Below are 17,579 nucleotides of genomic sequence, written 5' to 3'. Positions count from 1 at the left end.
TGGGCACGAGACGGAGGTGGGGCTCACCATGGAATAGTCAGAGGCCGGAGGAGGACCGCAGCGCTTACAGCAGAGGGGGCGGGGCTTAACTCCGGGAGCTTCTAAACGAGCGTTAGGGGGCGGGGTATAGCCCACCCAGCAGAGTACCGGCCGTATCTCCGGTGGTTTTGGTCAAAGCGCTGAGCGGAAATCGGGCGCGGGTCGTCTTGCGGTAAGTGCCGCCCTCTGCACCCCCACGCCTTCCTCGGACCCTACGGACGTGGCACCGCCGGCGCTGCTTCTGAGTGATCCCACCTTCCTTCCTCTCCCCTCTCCTTCTTTGTCCTCTCGCCTGATCACGCCCGAACCCGCCAGGGGCGGGAGGAGGAGACCCCGGGGCCCGCGTGGGGACCGGGGCCGCGGCTGCTGCTGCGCGCGGGGGCCGTTCCTTCGTCTGCGGTCTGGGGATGGCTGAGCAGGGGACGGATGCGGGATGCGGCTGGGATAGCGGCCCCAGGCTAGACAGCAACGAGCCGATGGGTCCGCCGCGAAAACCTGCCGAGCCCCGGGAATACCGGCCGGAGGGAGGGGGTGGGGATGAGCTGGAGGAGCGGACCCTGGGCTCGGCCTGGGTGGGGAAAGGATGACTCCGGGGCCTCCTGGGATGGCGACTTTTCTTCTTTGTTTGCTGAGAATGTGCCCAGGGCTATGACTGCAGTGATGACTATTACGAGGTTTGAGCCAAATGACCGTGCCCGGGGAATCTCGAAGTGCAACCTTTTTAGGTTATTGAGCTCTGGATTCCCTGGGCTTTGGTTGTTGTTGTTTTAGATCCTCTTCTAGTCTGGAGACAGAGCATTTTCAGAAATGAAATGTGTAATCACCGCCCCTTTTCAGATGTGTGTGTGTGTGTCCCAGTCCGTGTGTGTGTCCCTCTGCCCCTCCCTGTAGTTCTTCTAAAGGGTGATGCACTGGAAAGAACACATGCCCTTTGGGGAGAGGATTTTAGTGAAAATCCTGTCCGTGACTTAACCTGGGGGTGTGTGTGTCTGTGTGTCTGCCCCTCCCTGTCCTTCTTCCCAAGGGTGATGCACTGGAAAGAGCACGTGGCTTTGGAAACAGAGGACTTTATTTTAAATCCTGTCTGTGATTTAACCTCTATGAGCCTGTTTTCTTGCCTGTAATAGTCCCTTCCAGCTCTAGATCTATGGTACTTAAGATACATACTTAAGACACGAACCCTGTTACCCTTGGGATCTGGCCAATTTGAAACTTCTAGGGTTGTGATCAGCCCATGTAGTTGATCTTATTGAGCCCAATCCTCCACGGCATTACTTATCTATTTCTTCTTTCTATTTCTTCAAACTCCAGGACATTATCTCTTACTCCCTTGCCTATACTTACTTAATAATTAACTAATTGCACCTAATCTGAAAAGGATTCCATAGAAAATTATAGTTGGAAGATGTGTATAGGAGAGGATCTTTAATAGAATTGAACTATGGAGGGGTTTTGTCACAACATAAAAGTGAAACAAAGGTAGCAGTTCCCGATGTCAGTCAAATTAGACTTATCTGTTCCTTCAGGAGTTTTCCAGCCGTTTTAACGTAGTGACCCTGCCCTTGGCATAAAAGTGCTATCTATGCAAAAGCACAGTGAAGTATCTCTCACCTTGGGTCTGAGTATTTTGTACTCTCCTGGCCTTTTGGTTTTACTTTTTTTCTTGTTTTAGATATTTGGGGAAGTGAAAGCAGAATTTTGGGGCATGTTGTAACAGCATTTTGAACTCACTCCAATATAAAGTAAACATTTTTTACCAGATTGACCCATATGCTGAGGAAAGAATCAGTTCTGAGTGCAATTTTGGGCTCCAAAAAGAGAGGTTATGGTGATTTTTGAAAGAATTTTGCTTCTAAGCCCAATTCAATCACAACCATTAGTTTAAATTTCACATTCCTGCAGCATTAAATCTCCCCTGATACTTTTCTAAGTGCCACTCCAAAAAACTAAACTAATAGGCACAAATAAAAACAGGGGGAAAATGGGTTCATTTTTTTAAATGAAGCAGCATAGCATTTTCCTTAATGGTATGAATTGATTAGTCTCTTATTAGGTTAACCAAAATAATCCTGGGTGAAAGATGCCAGATAAATATATAATATTCATAACTATGATAAAGAACATAAACCTCAATGTTAATAGAGGCAACATGATGCAGTGGAAAACATGCTGGATTTTAAGTCAGAGGACTAGGATTGAAAGCCTAGTTCCCCTTACTCTGTCTGTTCCCTTTACATATCTGTGGGACCTTTACCTTACTGCACTGCCATTTCCTTAACTACAGAATGAAGGGGTTAGAATCTATGCCTTTTCCAGCACTAAGTCTATGATTTTATGGCTTAGCCATATTATGTGATTTAGCCCAGGGTCTCAGCACTAGTAAGGTTTGTAATCTAGATGGTGGTGGTGGTGCTTTCTGATCCTGAGTCCAGAGCTTTTTCTCTTCTGCTATGCTGCTTCTTCCTAGAGTAATACAAATTTTTTCAGCTCTTCACTTCTCTTGATGTGGGCTATGATATGAACAGCATAAAAGAAACATTAATCGATACTGGCACTCCTCCAGGAGGAGAACTGAGTAAGATATAAACTTATGTAAATTTTTATATAAAGATATAAATCCCAAAATAAGTTGAAAAAAAATTTTAAGTGATACCTGATCAGGATGAAGAAAAAGATGATAATTTTCTGTAGTACTCTATCCCAGTAGTTCTCAAAGTGTGGAATTTAGACACTGGGCATCCTGTATGATACCCTTTCAGGGGTCTGAGGTCACAACTATTTTCATAATAACATAAATATGTTAAAATACTCATCCTGTAGTTTATTTTGGAACATTGGTGAAAGTGACACACCTTCTGAAGGGTCCTAGGCCCAGTCAGTCTTAAAGGATCCCTGACATTACCTTTTGCCTCTCTGAGACCCACAGTGGTTCTGAAAGTTTTAAAGCATTGACCAGAATAAACATGAAAATGTCAGCAATAAGTCTCTCATTGGGTTATAGCCTGTGTTTGGGATGGAGGCTGAGTTGCAAACAACACTGGAAGGAAGGCAAAAGGAAAGAACCTGGTATAAAGAAGTCAGCTGGGACTTTTCCAGCACAGAATTTTTAAACTCCCAGAATTAAAAGAGGCCTCAGCTGTCTTAGCTGAAGCATGAATTCTTCCACGATGTCCATGACACCTGGTCGTTTAGGTTCTTGAAGACCTCCAGTGACAGAACCTCATTTTGATGTTGGTGTTCTTCTGAATGTCCAAGACTTAGTCCTGGAAGCAGATGCCTTTTGGTTGTTTTTATTTTCAGCTATAAAGAACTGATAAATTAAAGTGAATGTCTTGCTACACCTCTAGCTACTAGGTTATGCTGTTTGTAGGTCTTTTGGAGGATGAACAACCACTTTGCCCAGTATTTACCAAGTATTTTCTTAGCCCAAAATGGCAGAATAGGTCAGGTTATGTAGTAGGCAGGGCAGCTAGGTGGTGCAGTGGATGGAGTGCTGGGTGCAGTCAGGAAGAGCTGTCTTCCTGAATTCAAATATGGCCTAAGACACTAGCTTTGCGACTTTGGGCAAGTCACTTAACCCTGTTTGCTTAAGTTTCCTCATCTATAAAATGAACTGGAAAAGGAAATGGCAAATCACTCCAGTATCTTGCCAAGAAAGCCCCATTATAGAGTTACCGAGCCTCTGACTTGGCTGAAACCACTGAACAACAACTATAGTAGGCATTCAAAAAATGTTAAATAGAATACTAAAGTAGAATTGCATGATATACGTGACGCACATTGTAAACCACCAAATGCTATGTAAATGATGGCTGTTATTGATTATCATAATACCATATGCTATATTGCTGAAAACCTTCCCTGATTCCCTTATTCCCCAGTTGGTAATGACCTCCCTCCCCTCCCCACTCCAAGTTCTTTGTTTTTATAGTCATTCTACTTGAGTGCCCTGATCAGATTTGAACTTCCTATTTCATTCACTGTCTGGCCTGGAACTTTGCTGTGGTTTGAATTTCCTCCTAGGATTACATTCTCTCCTTTGTAATTCCACACGGCACCAGTGCAGTAAATATAACTAAAGGGTATAAAAAGTGTAATATGAGTGATCTTCAACTCATAAATATGTTAGTACTCATGTACATGAAGCATTGTATGTATCTGTAGCTCACTGTTAGATTTTCCATTCTTCAGTTAGTCAACCTTATCTGATGAGGCATCTTCAAACCTGCTTTTGCTAATAACTCTTCAATTTCTTAAATTACTATCAGTATGACTTCAAAAGAAGATACAAAATTAACTGAAATGTCTTCAATAGCTGATCATTCAAAGCAGACACAAATGTTAAAGTAGAAATAACCTTTTAATCATCTGCCTTATTTCTGTTTATTATCTTTCTGATATGTGATGTAATCTTATTGAAAAATAGCAGATGTTTCCAATGGGAAATTTTCCCTTGAGCCTTTCATGATGAGATCACTCTTCCTAAATAAATGCACATTGAATTCCACAGAAAAGAAAGTCATCATTCCCTTAGGTAGTATATAGATGAGGTAATGCTTATATGTTACTCACCAGTGCTCTGTATCTAGGGTGCTGATTATCCTGTGGGGAAATGCTGGTAAGATCAAGTAAAAAATATTTGTGAACTTTTCTGTGAAAGTCTGTATTTGAGAATGGATAGGTTATAAATCCATTATATTTACCACTGAGCTTTATCAAAACAGCAGAAACAGAGTGGCATTTGAAGAGAAATGCTTAGAGCTGCTTGTTCCTTAAAAATACTAATAAACAGATAAGGGGTGTAACCCAAGGGCTCTTTGGAAGAACATAGGATGTAATTGATATAGGGTATCTCCTGCTGCTAAGCAGGACCCCTCTACTGATGCAGGTAGGTACCTTCTCCCCTCTTAATTGTTTGACGCAGTGAGAAGTTAAGGATTCCTAATAAAAAGTCCAGGGTCCCACTGCCAGTGTGTCTGCCATAACTGCAGTCTCTTTATACCAAGTGCTGCTAAAATTGCTTACAACACAGGATAACTATGGAAATGCTTTTCAGGTTCTTACCTCATAGCTTCCTTTCTATGAGGGAAAGTCAGTGAGGTGAACTTTATTTTTCGCAAGCATTTTCTTATGATTTCTGCAATACAACATGGGTAACTTTTTTCTTTCTGGAAAGATATTTTGAAGATATTTTTCAATTCACCAAAGCTGTTGTCTCCCTTTCCTACTACCCCACAGACAGTTTCACTATTTAAAACGAAAACAAACTATAATTTTGCATTACCTTTATGCTAGACCGAGTATTGGTTCCCTAAATGGGTGGAATCTTTAGTTCTGTAAAACACAAAATGATTTGTTGGGACATAAAACTCAAAGAGAAATTACTTAAAGAATTTGTACTCTAAAAAAATCAAATGTTTTTATGAGTCCTTTTAATTAACTGTCCTGTTTTCTGTGTTCTAGTCAATAATAGGAGCACCATGGCAGATACTGAAATCACAGCGGATTCCAGATCCACCAAAAGTGCAGGACTGTGAGTATTTCCCTGAAAATTGTGGATCTTCTCAAAAATTTTAATAACTAGCATTAAACATAATTTTTAAAAGTGTTAAAATGTCCTCAAGCAATGCTAATGTGATCTATTAAAGTGACAGGGAGAGTCACTGTACTACTTCCAGCTGATAAGGCTCTGTCCTTGGTGCTCTTCCTGGCTATCTCTTCACTCTTTCCTTTATAGCTGTGTTTCCGTAGCTTTAGTTCACCATGAAAATAACTCTCAAATGGACAGTTCCAGCCTCAGTCTCTTCTCACTGGTTCTACTCCAGTGTTTTTCCAACTGCCTGTTGGTTCTCTCTCTGACTCCTCAAGTTCAACATGTACGAAATTAAATTCCTCTTCTAGTTATGAAAAAATATGCACTTACTAGGTCTGTGAACCTAAGTAAATCACCTACTTCTCTGCGCCTCAGTTTGTCTCTCTGTAAAACAAGGGAGCTGCCCTCTGTGGCCTGTAAGGTCACATCCGGCTCTAAATCTAGTTTTTGAGTGGCATGGTGCTTTTTTACCTACTAACTCAGGAAATACTAAAGAAAGGTGACCTTTTTGATGACTCAGCACTTTTGCACATCAAATATTAACACAAGTGAAGAAAACAAACATTTACTGAGTGCTTACTATGAGCCAGTACTTTCTGGAAAGACAGTGATGTGAACTTTATTTTTCACAGACATTTTCTTATAATTTCTGCAATACAGCGTTGGCAACTTGACTCCCTTTCCCACTCCCCCACAAACAGTTTGAAACAAAAACAAGCTATAATTTTGCGTTACCTTTATGCTAGACCAAGTGTTGGTTCCCTAAATGGGTAGAATCTTTAGTTCTGTGAAACACAGGATGATTGGTCGGGGGCTAGGGAAAATATGGGACATAAAGCTAAAAGAGCTATTTAAAGAATTTGTACACTAAAAAACCCCAGATGTTTTTACGAGTACTTTTGATTAGCTTATTAATCTGGAAATACAAAGAGCTACAAGAAACAGTCCCTACTGTCCAAGACTTCAGATACCAGTTGACGGCTATGTACGTACAAAGAAAATATATGGAGAATAAAGGGGAGGTTATCACAGAGGGACAGCTCTAGCTTTAAGGGCAGGCAGAAAAGGCATCTGACTGGTGGTAGAATTTTACCTGAGGCTTCAATGGAACTAGGGAAGCTAGGAGGCCAAGGCAGTGAGGGAAAGAATTCTAGGCATGGGGGGCAGCCGGTGAAAAGGCAGTTAGCCAGGGGGGCTTGATGGCCCAGTCCTGCTCTCTGTGCAAATGGGAGGCTGGGGCTCCTGGATCTTTTGATTTCAAAAGTCCTGAGTCCAATAGGGATAAAGTCAGTCAGATGCCTACACTGCCGGGCACCAATACGGAGAGTCCCTGGGCATGGGGCACCACTTGTATGCCTAAGGAGGAGTGAACCGGCCCAGCTGGGAAGTAGAACAGGTCAGAGGTTCGGCCATGGGCCCTTCCAGCCTGGGTAAGATAGGCAGACCCAGTCTAAAAATAAAGCAGCTGAGAGATTATAGTGTCTTGTGTGAGAAACAGCTAGGAGGCCAGTGTTGATGGGTTACAGACTATGTAGAGGGAGGCAAGGGGTAAGAAGAATGGAAAGGTGGGAGGGAGGGAGCAGTTTATAAAGGCTCTAAAAGGCAAATGGAAGGTTTTCTATTTGATTCTAGAGGTAATAGTAAGCTACTAAAGTTTGTTGGGGGAGAGGGGGAGGTGTAACATGGCCAGACCTGCCCTCCAGGAAGCTCACTGTGACAGCTGAGTGGAGGATGGACTGGAGTGGGGAGACACTTAAGGCCAGAAGATCAAGCAGTAGGCTCTTTCAATAATGCAGGTGAGGGGATGTGAGGGCATGTACCAGGTTGGTGGCACTGTCAGAGGAGAGGAAGGGACTTTTATATGAGATGTGACAAAGGTAGAAGGAAGAGGTGAGGGTTGGGGGTGGGGTAGATAAGGAACTGAGTTTTGGTCATGTTGAGCTTATGGTGTCATCCAGCTTGAGATGTTCAGGAGGCAGTTAAAGATCAAGACTGGTCAGGAGAGAGGTGAGAGCTGGATATGTAGGTCTGGAAATCACTTTGAAATCATGGGAGCTTATGAGATCACCAAACAAAAGAGTATAGAGGGGGATAGTATAGTATATAGTATAGAAGGGCCTGTGACACAGTATTAGGGGATTCTCAGTTCACTAGCAAGTGCAACCTGGGTGAAGATTCAGCCAAAGACACTAAAGGGATATCAGACACGTAGGAGGAGAACCAGGAGAGGGAGCACTGCCCTGAAAACCTTGGAGAGGAGGGTAACCAACAGTGTTGAAGTATGCAGAGTAGTGAAGAAAGATGAAGATTTTAAGAAGGTCATTCGATTTAGCAATTAAGACATTATTAGTAGGTTAGAGAAAGCTGATTTAGTTGAATGATGAGGCTAGACATCAGAGAGTTAAGAAGAGAGTCAGAGGAAGGGAAGTGGAGGCAGAGATTGTAGATTGCCTTCTTCAGCAGTTTAGCCTTGAAAGGGAGGAGACCTGTAGGCTGATAAGGAGCAGGGATGGACTGATGTAGGAAGGGGTGTTTTTGAGGATGGGGGAGACATCGATGTTATTTACAGATAGAAGGGAAACAGCCAGTAGAGGTAAGGAAAGACTGAACAGTAGTGAAAGAGTCTTTATTCTCAGACTCTGTTGATGTTGAACAGTGGATATTCCTATACTGCTGTACTCCTCTTCTTGGATCCATGACTTTTTCTCTAATTAGTATATCTTGCTTTGCATGAGGGCCTGAAGGGCACTTTTCTGAATCAAGTGCATGGATTTTTATTGTATCGTCCCTGTCTAAAGCCCTAAATTGTGTGCTACTTGTAGCATATTGTACTGTATGTAATTTTTTTCCATATTAGTGAAACTTTTCTAAAACCAGGCAAAATGGAGTAACTCATGGAGTCTTACCTGCAAAATATGTATTCGTAATACTTGTTCCATGGTTAAGCACTAGTCCAAATAATCGAGCTTAATAGTTTACATGGAGGTTTTTAAATTTTATTTCTAGATTCTGTTGGTTTCCTTTGGATCTTGTAATTAATTGTTATCAAGACTTCATCAGCTTAATCTGAATGAATTAGCTGATTCTTCTTGAATGTTTTATTGATAAGTTAAATCCAATTATTTAAAATTTTTCTAAAACCAGACAAAATGGAGTAACTCATGGAGTCTTACCTGCAAAATATGTCATTTCATTTCCAAACAGAAAGATCTTCCATGGTAGCAAGTCAGCAGAGTCTGGACTGTCATCAGAAAGCTACAAAATGGATTATCCAGAAATGGGGTTATGTGTCATAATCAATAATAAAAATTTTCACCCAAACACTGGTATGTATGATAATGTTTTGTTATTTTCTCCACGTTCCATGACCAACAGTGGATAAGTTAATGTTTTCAAAGAGGTGCAGTGTCTTTTGCATTAGGCAACAGGGAGTGACACTGACATTAGTGGCTAAACTAACAACCCGATGATCTCTTTAAAACATTTTATGGGCAGAATTTAGGTTCCCTAGGATTTCCTTACAGCTTTTGCTTAGAAGGATCAAAGGGTCATAGAGAGCTGGAAGGGAGCTCAATGATCCTCTAGTTGAACTTCTTCATTTGTGGAAACTGACCTTTCATACGCTAAAACACCATTAAGCAACAGTTCTGAAGGTGAACAAGGTTACAGATTCATCTGGGTTTCTCTTCTGGTGGTGGTCACCCAACAGTGTCGTTTCATTATTTAACCATGACTTACAAAATGACACACATAACCTTTTATTTGGAAGGGACCTCACTGACTGTCTGATCCAGCTCCTTTGCTCTACAGAGGTGGAAAGTGAGGCACAGAGAGGCCTGGCTTAGGTTACACAGCTAGTGAACAGCAGACATGGGCCTCAGTGATATGACTCTACCACCATGCTGGTGCTCTCCCAGGGTCTCAGATTAAGATCAGCATATTATTGTGAAAATACCAGCTGAAGTGTATGTAGCTCAGTAAATGATGTGACAAATAAAGTCATGTGGTTTAGAACAATAGCCAGTCTTTCTATTAAACAATTTGGGCACCTTCTCTGTCCCTAGCTCTGTGCCTGGTGCTAGGTGTGGGTAATGCAAAAGAAATAGATTGGCAGGTTCTTAACAGAAGGCAGCTTATTATCTTCGGAAATAATCAGAGAACATTGCACTGAATATGGTCAGGAGTTAAATTGCACACTAAGCGAACTTAACTATTATAACTGTTAAGGAGTTAGAGGGTCTTTCTAACAGGAAAATAATTAGAACTTTATTAATATGATCCAACTAGAACTTGTCTTTACGTTGTTCTTCGTACTCAGAAGAGTGCATTATGAATTGTTTCCATCTTTGACATGGTCACTTGGCTTCTTTGGGAAAAAAATGTTTTTTAATTAACAAAAATCTATCTTCTCTACCTCCTCCCTTCCCTCTTGAAAGAATAAAAGCCACACTCCTAACAAATGTATAGTTTAGAACACATTTCTGCATTGGCCTTTTCCAAATAATGTTTCAGTCTGCTCCCCAAGTCTATCTGCTCTATGAGGAAGTGACTAGCATGTCTCATCATGAATCATGCTTGGTCATTGTGCTGTGCTGATCACAGTTCTTAAGTCTCTCAGACTTGTTTGTCTTTACAGCATTGTTGCTGTTATGTCAGTTGTTCTCCTGGTTCTGCTCATATGAGGCTTCCCGGATTTCTCTGAAACTGTCCCCTTCATCATTTCTTATAGCACAAGCACAGAATTCCATTATCGTAGACCATAATTTGTTCAGGCTTTCCCTAATTGATAGGCAACCCTTACTTTCTAGTTCTATGGCACCATGAAAAGAGCTTATATATTTTTGTGCATATGAGCCTCTTCCCTCTTTCTTTGATCTCTTTGGAGTATGTACCTAGTAGTAGAGTACATCTATGCCCACTGGGTCAAAGAATATGCACAATTTAGTAACTTTTTCATATAATTCCAAATTACTTTCCACACTGGCTGGAAATCCCAAAGTTCCACATTGGAGCTGTTTCACAGCTACACCAACAGTACACTGATGTGCCTGTTTTCCCACACGTGTGCCAATATTTATCACCTTTGTCAACTTTGCCAATCTGATGGGTGTGAGATGCAATGTTAGAATTGTTTTAATTGGCATTTTTCTAATTATTAATAATTTGGAGCATTTTTCATATGGCTAGCTTGAATTTCTTGCTAGAAAACTGCCTGTTTTTATACTTTAACCATTTGTCAATTGGGTAATAGCTTTAAAGCTTTGTGGCAAAATTGATGAGCACTGAGGCTAGAGTCAGGAAGATCTGAGTTCAAATTCAGCTTCAGACATTTACTAGATTTGTGACCCTGGGCAAGTCATTTATAAAGTGCTTAGCATAGTGTCTGGCACATCATAGGTACTTAATAAATGCTAGCTATCATTGTTATTATTATCTTTGCTCACTTTCTCTTGAAGCAATAGTTTTATTTTGAAACTGCAACTAAACATTTCTCTTTCTTTTCAAAGGGATGTCATTTCGTTCTGGTACAGATGTAGATGCAGCACACCTCAGGGATACGTTCAAGACCTTGAAATATGAAGTCAGGAATAAAAATGATCTGACATGTAAAGAAATAATTGAATTAATGTACAATGGTAAGTAACAATTTATAGAATGACTACAAGTTTGTGCTCATGATTAGACATAGCTAAATGGAAGAAAGGGTAAGATTTTGCCCGGTTATGTATGAATACATTCTAACTTTGTGGAATGCTTGAAAGGTACCTCACTTTCTAAAAGCAAAAACTGACCCAGAGGACCTGTTGCGGTCCCAGTCCAATCCTCTTTTGTTTTATGGTTCCCGTAGAACTGGTTTTGAAGTGGTGTTTTTTTGTTTTTTTTTTAAATGCAAGTTTCTAAAGAAGATCACAGCCAAAGGAGCAGTTTTGTTTGCGTGATCCTAAGTCATGGTGAAGAAGGAATCATCTTTGGGACAGATGGATCTGTTGAACTGAAAAGATTAACATGTTTCTTTAAAGGGGATAAATGTAGAAGTCTAACAGGAAAACCAAAGCTTTTTATTATTCAGGTAAAACACTGTTTGGGGATTGGTTATTCAGTTTGTAGATTATACAAAAATCCTTTACCTGTCTCATTCTCAAGGATACTTTAATGAAGGAACTTTACTGATCCTTATTTGAAACCTCTACTAAACAGAGAAGGTAAAAATAAAAATGAAATTCAGCTGTTTACTGATTTCCATTTATCTCTGCCATCCCTGTCAATGATAAATCCAGAAGATCCTGAATTGTCTTATTTTAAGACAGGTGAGCAGTACATCACAGATACATGTTAAATACTGATACCATTTTAAGGCATATCAATGTAGAGAACATACTAAGGTCTAAGTCCAAGTATGTTCTGGGCTGCCTTGTGAGAGATATTCAAGTAGAGGCTGAAAGATTACAATAGAAGAGATTCCTGATCAGATGTAGTTTGGCTTAGGTGAAATGAAGTCACTTTTCTTTTTTTGAGATTGTGTGATTCCAAGCAATAAACCTACTCACTTCTGTTCTTAAAATAATAAATTACTTATAATTGTTCAAAAGTTCAAAATAGTTAAGATAAATTGATATTTTGGTCCACTAACTGGGAAGGACATAAATTATTTTTGGTCCAATAGATAGTAGAGGTTCCCTATTTTGTTCTGTATAGAGAGAGCTAAAAAAAAAAAATGAAGTCAGTCATTTCTTACTTAGAACTTAAAGCCCAGGAAACATATACTAATGATTTTCAAAATCGTAAAAGAAACCACCCTAGACTTCACACATGGTATTTGATTTTTTTTCTTTGAACTAGGCATGTAGAGGCACAGAGTTGGATTATGGTGTTGAGACAGACAGTGGCACTGATGATGATGTAACATGCCAGAAAATACCTGTTGAGGCAGACTTCTTATATGCATATTCTACAGCCCCAGGTAAGAAAGAGTTGTGCAAAACTGGTATTTATTAAAATATTGCAGATTTTTAATCACAATGAGACTCATTTTTGCCTGTATTAATGATTATAGGAAGAGTTATAACTCAGCTGCTTAGAGATGAGTATTATAAAGGCTCTTGTCATTATTTTAATTCCAGTGCGATCCAGTTAACTTTGTTGTGTCTAGCAATCACAGACCTTGTATATGATTGACCCTTGACCTCAGCTCTTAAAAATATATCATATTCATCATTATGTTTTTGATGGTAAAATGAATATAGTAGCATAGTATAGCAACCATGGTGCTTGGGGATCAGAAGCCCCAAGTTAAAATTCTGGCTCTGCCATGTAAGAGCTCAGTGACCATAGGAATGGCATTTAAACTCTCTCTGCCTCAACATTGCCCTTTGTAAAATGGGGATAATCATACTTTGCACCTAGATCAAATGTTCCTATTAATAATCTGCACTTAGATGGTGCTTTAATGTGTGCAGAGCACTTTCTTCCTAACAACCCTTTGCAGAAGGTAGGGCAAGTTGTATACAGATGAGGAAACTGAGCTTCTTTGAGGTTCAGTCCCTTGGCAGCCTGCTCACTCACCTAGCTGCCCTCTGAGGCAGGAATCAAACCCAAGCCTGGCAGTTGGATTTGCCCCGCATTTTGCCTCTCAGCAGACAGAAGGCATGGAAACCTTGTCAAGGAGTAGACAAGGAGCTGGTGGTCATCATCGTTGTGTTAGTATCAGCAGTGTGTCTGACAGATCAGAAGGACTATTATTAAACTGATGGAATCAAATCACCCAATAATCCACCTCTTAGAATGGGAGAAGGTGGGGTCATTCGGGAAGGGAAAGGGTATTGCTTCTATCTTTGGCTTGTTCGCTTGATCCTTTCCTTTGGAAATGGAGTTTAGCAGGTGGAAGTCTGAGTGAGTCAGGTCAACAGGCTTATTAAGGGCTTGTCATGTGCCTGGCACTGTGCTAAAGGTCTGGAGAAGGAGGGGGAGGGGGAGTGGCTGAGAGGAATTGCCTATAATAACTGTCCTCCCTGAATTTCTTTACCCAAAGAGGAGGTGATAGGGGAAGGGAAGGCAGTGCAGTGCAGTTTTTCTTCCAGTTCATCAATACCACTGTCCCAAGGCATAAAGAGGGGTTTTTCCTTCCACGGTCAGTGAAGATTGTGGAATCGGCTTCCATCATTGTCACTCTGACAGTTTGTGGTTTTTGTTATATTGAATTTCTTTATCAATAAAGTAGGTGATACAAGGGGATGGAAGTACGTAGCATTTTTCTTCCAATTCATCAATCACTGTACCAAGGCATAAAGAGGGGTTTTCCTCCCATGGCCAATGCAGCCTATTAGAATCTATACCTATTTTTGGATAGTTTTCTGGGTAACTTCATATAATTATTTTTGGAATCAGCTTCAATAATTGTCACTCTCTGACAGTTTGTGGGGTTTGGTTTTTTTTGTAGGCTACTATTCTTGGAGAAATTCAAAGGATGGTTCGTGGTTTATCCAATCACTTTGTGCAGTGCTGAAACAGTATGCTGACAAGCTTGAAATTATGCAGATCCTTACCAGAGTCAATCGAAAAGTCGCCACCGAGTTTGAATCTTATTCCTTAGACATTACCTTCCATGCAAAGAAGCAGGTGCCATGTATTATATCCATGCTTACTAAGGAACTATATCTTTTCCCCTAAGAAAATCTCTGCATTTTAATTTGTATGCCAAACCAGTGAATGATAGGTCTGAGGACTGCATTTCCTTGGTAACTGCACACCTTGAACCTAATACAGTATGGCGGTGGATGGGGTTTGGAGGTTTCAGAGAGAATCACCATTTCTCCATTTAATGGAACCAATCCATTGCTACCTCAAATTCAGGTAGTTGAAATGGAAGGCATAATTAGGGGTTATATATTGACTTGTAAAGAAAAACAAATCAATATTGGCATTTGTTATAAGAAGAAACTACTGTATCTTCAAAACTTTAACTGTAATTAGAGATTTAGGGAACAGAACACTTCTTACTGATAAACGATCATGGATTTTGAAGGGGTTATTGAAAAATGAACACATTTTTAGAGTATGTTTTTATTTAATTATGAAAGGTAGCATGGCATAGTGGGTAAAGGATGGCCCTGGGGTCAGGAAGGCCTGGTTTGCGGCTTTGCCTGAGATAATGTTACCCTGGCAAGTCACTGCACGTCTCAGTGCCCCAGGGAATGAAGACTGTAGACTGGCTTTAGATCAGCATAAGTGGAGTTTCCATTCTGGGAGTTCCTTCTAGTAGGTGAGCTCCATCATCCTGACTCAAATTTTTTAAACTGCATTTTTAAGTATGCTTTCAGTTTTTGTCAAATGACAAATAATGCATGATGATGCTTTCTGGACCTCTGCCAGAATCATGGTATTGCTAGAGACTAGCAGTGGTGGTAGGCTTTTACTTGTAAAATTCACATTTGCAAATAAATAAGGGAGATAGATGAAGTTTTTTTAAACATTCACATTAAAATTCCATTCTTAGTTTCTGAACACACAAGGGGCATGGGGCTAGGGTTTTTATATCTATCAAGTAACACTCATTTGACTGTTAAATTTAGAAACCAGAATTCTATTTGGGCAAAAATGTGGGTGAACTCAGGTGTTATCTATGAGCCATACTCATTCACCAAGAGCAAACAGGATTCATTCCCAAGGTGCTGAAATGCCGCTTGTTCACCAGCATAAGAAGGGTGCTTGTGCTCACACTGATCAGATGGGCTGGCTGTCAGCCAGCAGAAAGGCATCTAATGACCGACTGACTCAAGCAGCACAAATGAAAGAGATGGTAGGGATTCAACTTGAAGCAACATCATATGGACAGAGTAGTTTTGAAAACTGACCAGTGACCTAATCAGCAGCATCTTGGCACACAACAGTCAATGAGGGTGTGGGATGCTTACTTGCATGGAGACAAAATGGACCCAACGGGAAGGAGGCAGAAAGAAGTCCAGACTAGATCTTCAGGCCAGTGGATGAATGGAAAGAATGGTTCTGCTCACAGCTTCTGCAAGTCATCAGTCTTCATAGACAAAGAACAAACCAAATGGACACAAGGTCAAAATTTTCCAAAGATGGCTCAGGACCTATTGGAGTTCTCTAATGAAAAATATCTCTGCATGTTGAATTGTAATCATAAGAAAATAGCAAAATTTCATTCCTCTCTAGAACCTTTGGTTGATATACTGAACATAGACCTTAACATAGATCTAGAGCTGAAAGGGATTTCAAAGGTGAAGCCGCCTCCTCCAGTTACCCTGCCTCACGCGGGGGGGGAACTGAGGGTCAGAGAGACTGGATGGTTTCTCTAAGATCACACGGGTGAAGGGCCTGTGAATGAGGCCCTCGGCCCCAGAAGCTCCTGCTCTGTCCACTCTCGGGGCTTAGTCCATCCCCTGCCTTTTACAGATGAGAAGACTGAGGCCAGAAGCAGGGAAATGACTAGCCTGAGGATGCAGATGGTTAGGGGCTGAACTTAAGTCATCAACAGTCTTTCAGTCTCATTTTATCTGAGGGGAAAAAGCCTAAACCTACAAGAGATGATATTCCCCTTTTACTAGTACACAAATGCTGTTTTTTATTCATGTAATTTAAATGCAGCATGTCATTGTAATGGTACTGGATAATGTTTGTGTGACCACTTCTACAATAAAAATTTGTTACTTTGAATGTTTTTACTTCTAAAAATAAATTTCTGTGGAATTTACTAATTTTTCCCCCTCCTCATTTTTGATCTGTTTGAAATGAAACTCATTGATGTCATGGCCAAAAAAATGAAGTGTCATCCACTGGATAGATGCCTAGCAGTTACGACAGCAAACTATGTTCTGGCCCTTTGAGTACACTGCCCTCTATCAGATAGGGTAGAGCATTTTTTCAGTGGTTGCTACCTTCCAGTCATTGTACCGAGGGCTGGAATATAATTTCAAGGGGAAAGACAGTACCAACCCTCAAGGTGTTTACATTCCAGTGTGGGAAGACACTCCCCCCCACCAATTCTTGCACTCAGGAAAACACTGTGGGCTTTGTAAATTGGTCTCAATTTGACTAACCATATCCCTAAGGTTTTCACCATTGGATCCCCCATGGTTAGGAAGTTTCCCATAGAGTGGCATGGTGGAACACAATAGCCAAGCAACATAACCCTTACTGGCCATTTTCACCCTTAAAGATTCTTCCTGGGGTGAACTTCCCTTCTTTGGGGATACATGGTTTGTGAGTGTCATACAAGAATTTATGAAGTCAGTACAAGACTGCTGTTCTCTAAAACCCCTATTCACTACGCCAGTACCTCTGAGAATGTAGAACGAGGCAATAAAGAACTCTGCCTGGGTCTTATTTAGACCATTCTTGCTGGGGTGATTTGGATGTACTGGTTAAAGAAGAAAAGAGAGGCTGTCTCTGCCCTCAGAGAGAAAGGAAGTTCCCTTAGAGCTCTTCTCTAGTCAAGAAGAACAATTTAAAAAACAGTCAACTTTCCCAAATCCAGATGTAACATAAAAAGACAATCTCACAGTCTTGTACTAAACAGTAGCTACGAGATCATTTACAAAGGAGGTGTCCTTCCACTGAGTCCTGCTCTGATGCCTCATTGCAATGTAGTGAACCCAGGTTCTCAAAAGCCTACTTAAGTGTATGTTTCAGTGGTTTTTCTCATGTAAGATAGTCTTGGCATCAGACAATGACCACTTTCCAAGGTCCAGGTAACTATAGAGGCCGCATTTTTTCCCAATCATGCAGGATAATTTTCTTGAGTGCATTTAAAGGTAGAATTGGAAGATGGTGGACATAGTTAAAACAACGAGCAAGTTTTTATTACCAATGTGTGAGTCATTTTAAAATAATTTGTGTGATCATAAACTTGACTGTTGAGTAGAAAGGAAAGAAGGAAAAAAGGAAGCAAGGATTTATTAGGCACCTACCGGGTACCACTAAGTGC

At 40.7% G+C, this 17,579-nt stretch overlaps 2 protein-coding genes across 2 annotated transcripts in view; both read left to right on the top strand.

The window, feature by feature from the left end:
- Positions 1-18: 18 nt before the first annotated feature.
- CASP3 (caspase 3) lies at positions 19-16,313 on the top strand. Its single transcript, XM_036763377.1, has 7 exons — positions 19-211; positions 5,503-5,572; positions 8,837-8,958; positions 11,140-11,268; positions 11,527-11,702; positions 12,473-12,593; positions 14,070-16,313. Exons 2-7 carry the CDS (start codon positions 5,520-5,522, stop codon positions 14,297-14,299), a joined length of 831 nt encoding a protein of 276 aa, XP_036619272.1. The 5' UTR covers positions 19-211; positions 5,503-5,519; the 3' UTR covers positions 14,300-16,313.
- LOC118853360 (caspase-3-like) overlaps positions 136-17,579 on the top strand; it is a 59,293-nt gene continuing 41,849 nt past the window's right edge. Inside the window, exon 1 of the mRNA XM_036763378.1 lies at positions 136-211. The gene's annotated coding sequence lies outside the window, so the exon portion shown is untranslated. The remainder of the gene's footprint in view (positions 212-17,579) is intronic.

Source organism: Trichosurus vulpecula, chromosome 6 (genome assembly GCF_011100635.1).
Source record: "Trichosurus vulpecula isolate mTriVul1 chromosome 6, mTriVul1.pri, whole genome shotgun sequence".
NCBI lineage: Eukaryota > Metazoa > Chordata > Mammalia > Diprotodontia > Phalangeridae > Trichosurus > Trichosurus vulpecula.
Note: the sequence above shows the minus strand (reverse complement) of the source record. Positions and strands in the feature narration are given on the sequence as shown.

Coding starts and splice junctions, on each gene's coding strand:
- CASP3 (XM_036763377.1), top strand. CDS start 5,520: ATGGCAGATACTGAAATCACAGCGGATTCCAGATCCACCAAAAGTGCA. Junction 11,269..11,526: donor AATTGAATTAATGTACAATG/GTAAGTAACAAT, acceptor TTTAAATGCAAG/TTTCTAAAGAAGATCACAGC. Junction 12,594..14,069: donor TGCATATTCTACAGCCCCAG/GTAAGAAAGAGT, acceptor TTTTTTTTGTAG/GCTACTATTCTTGGAGAAAT.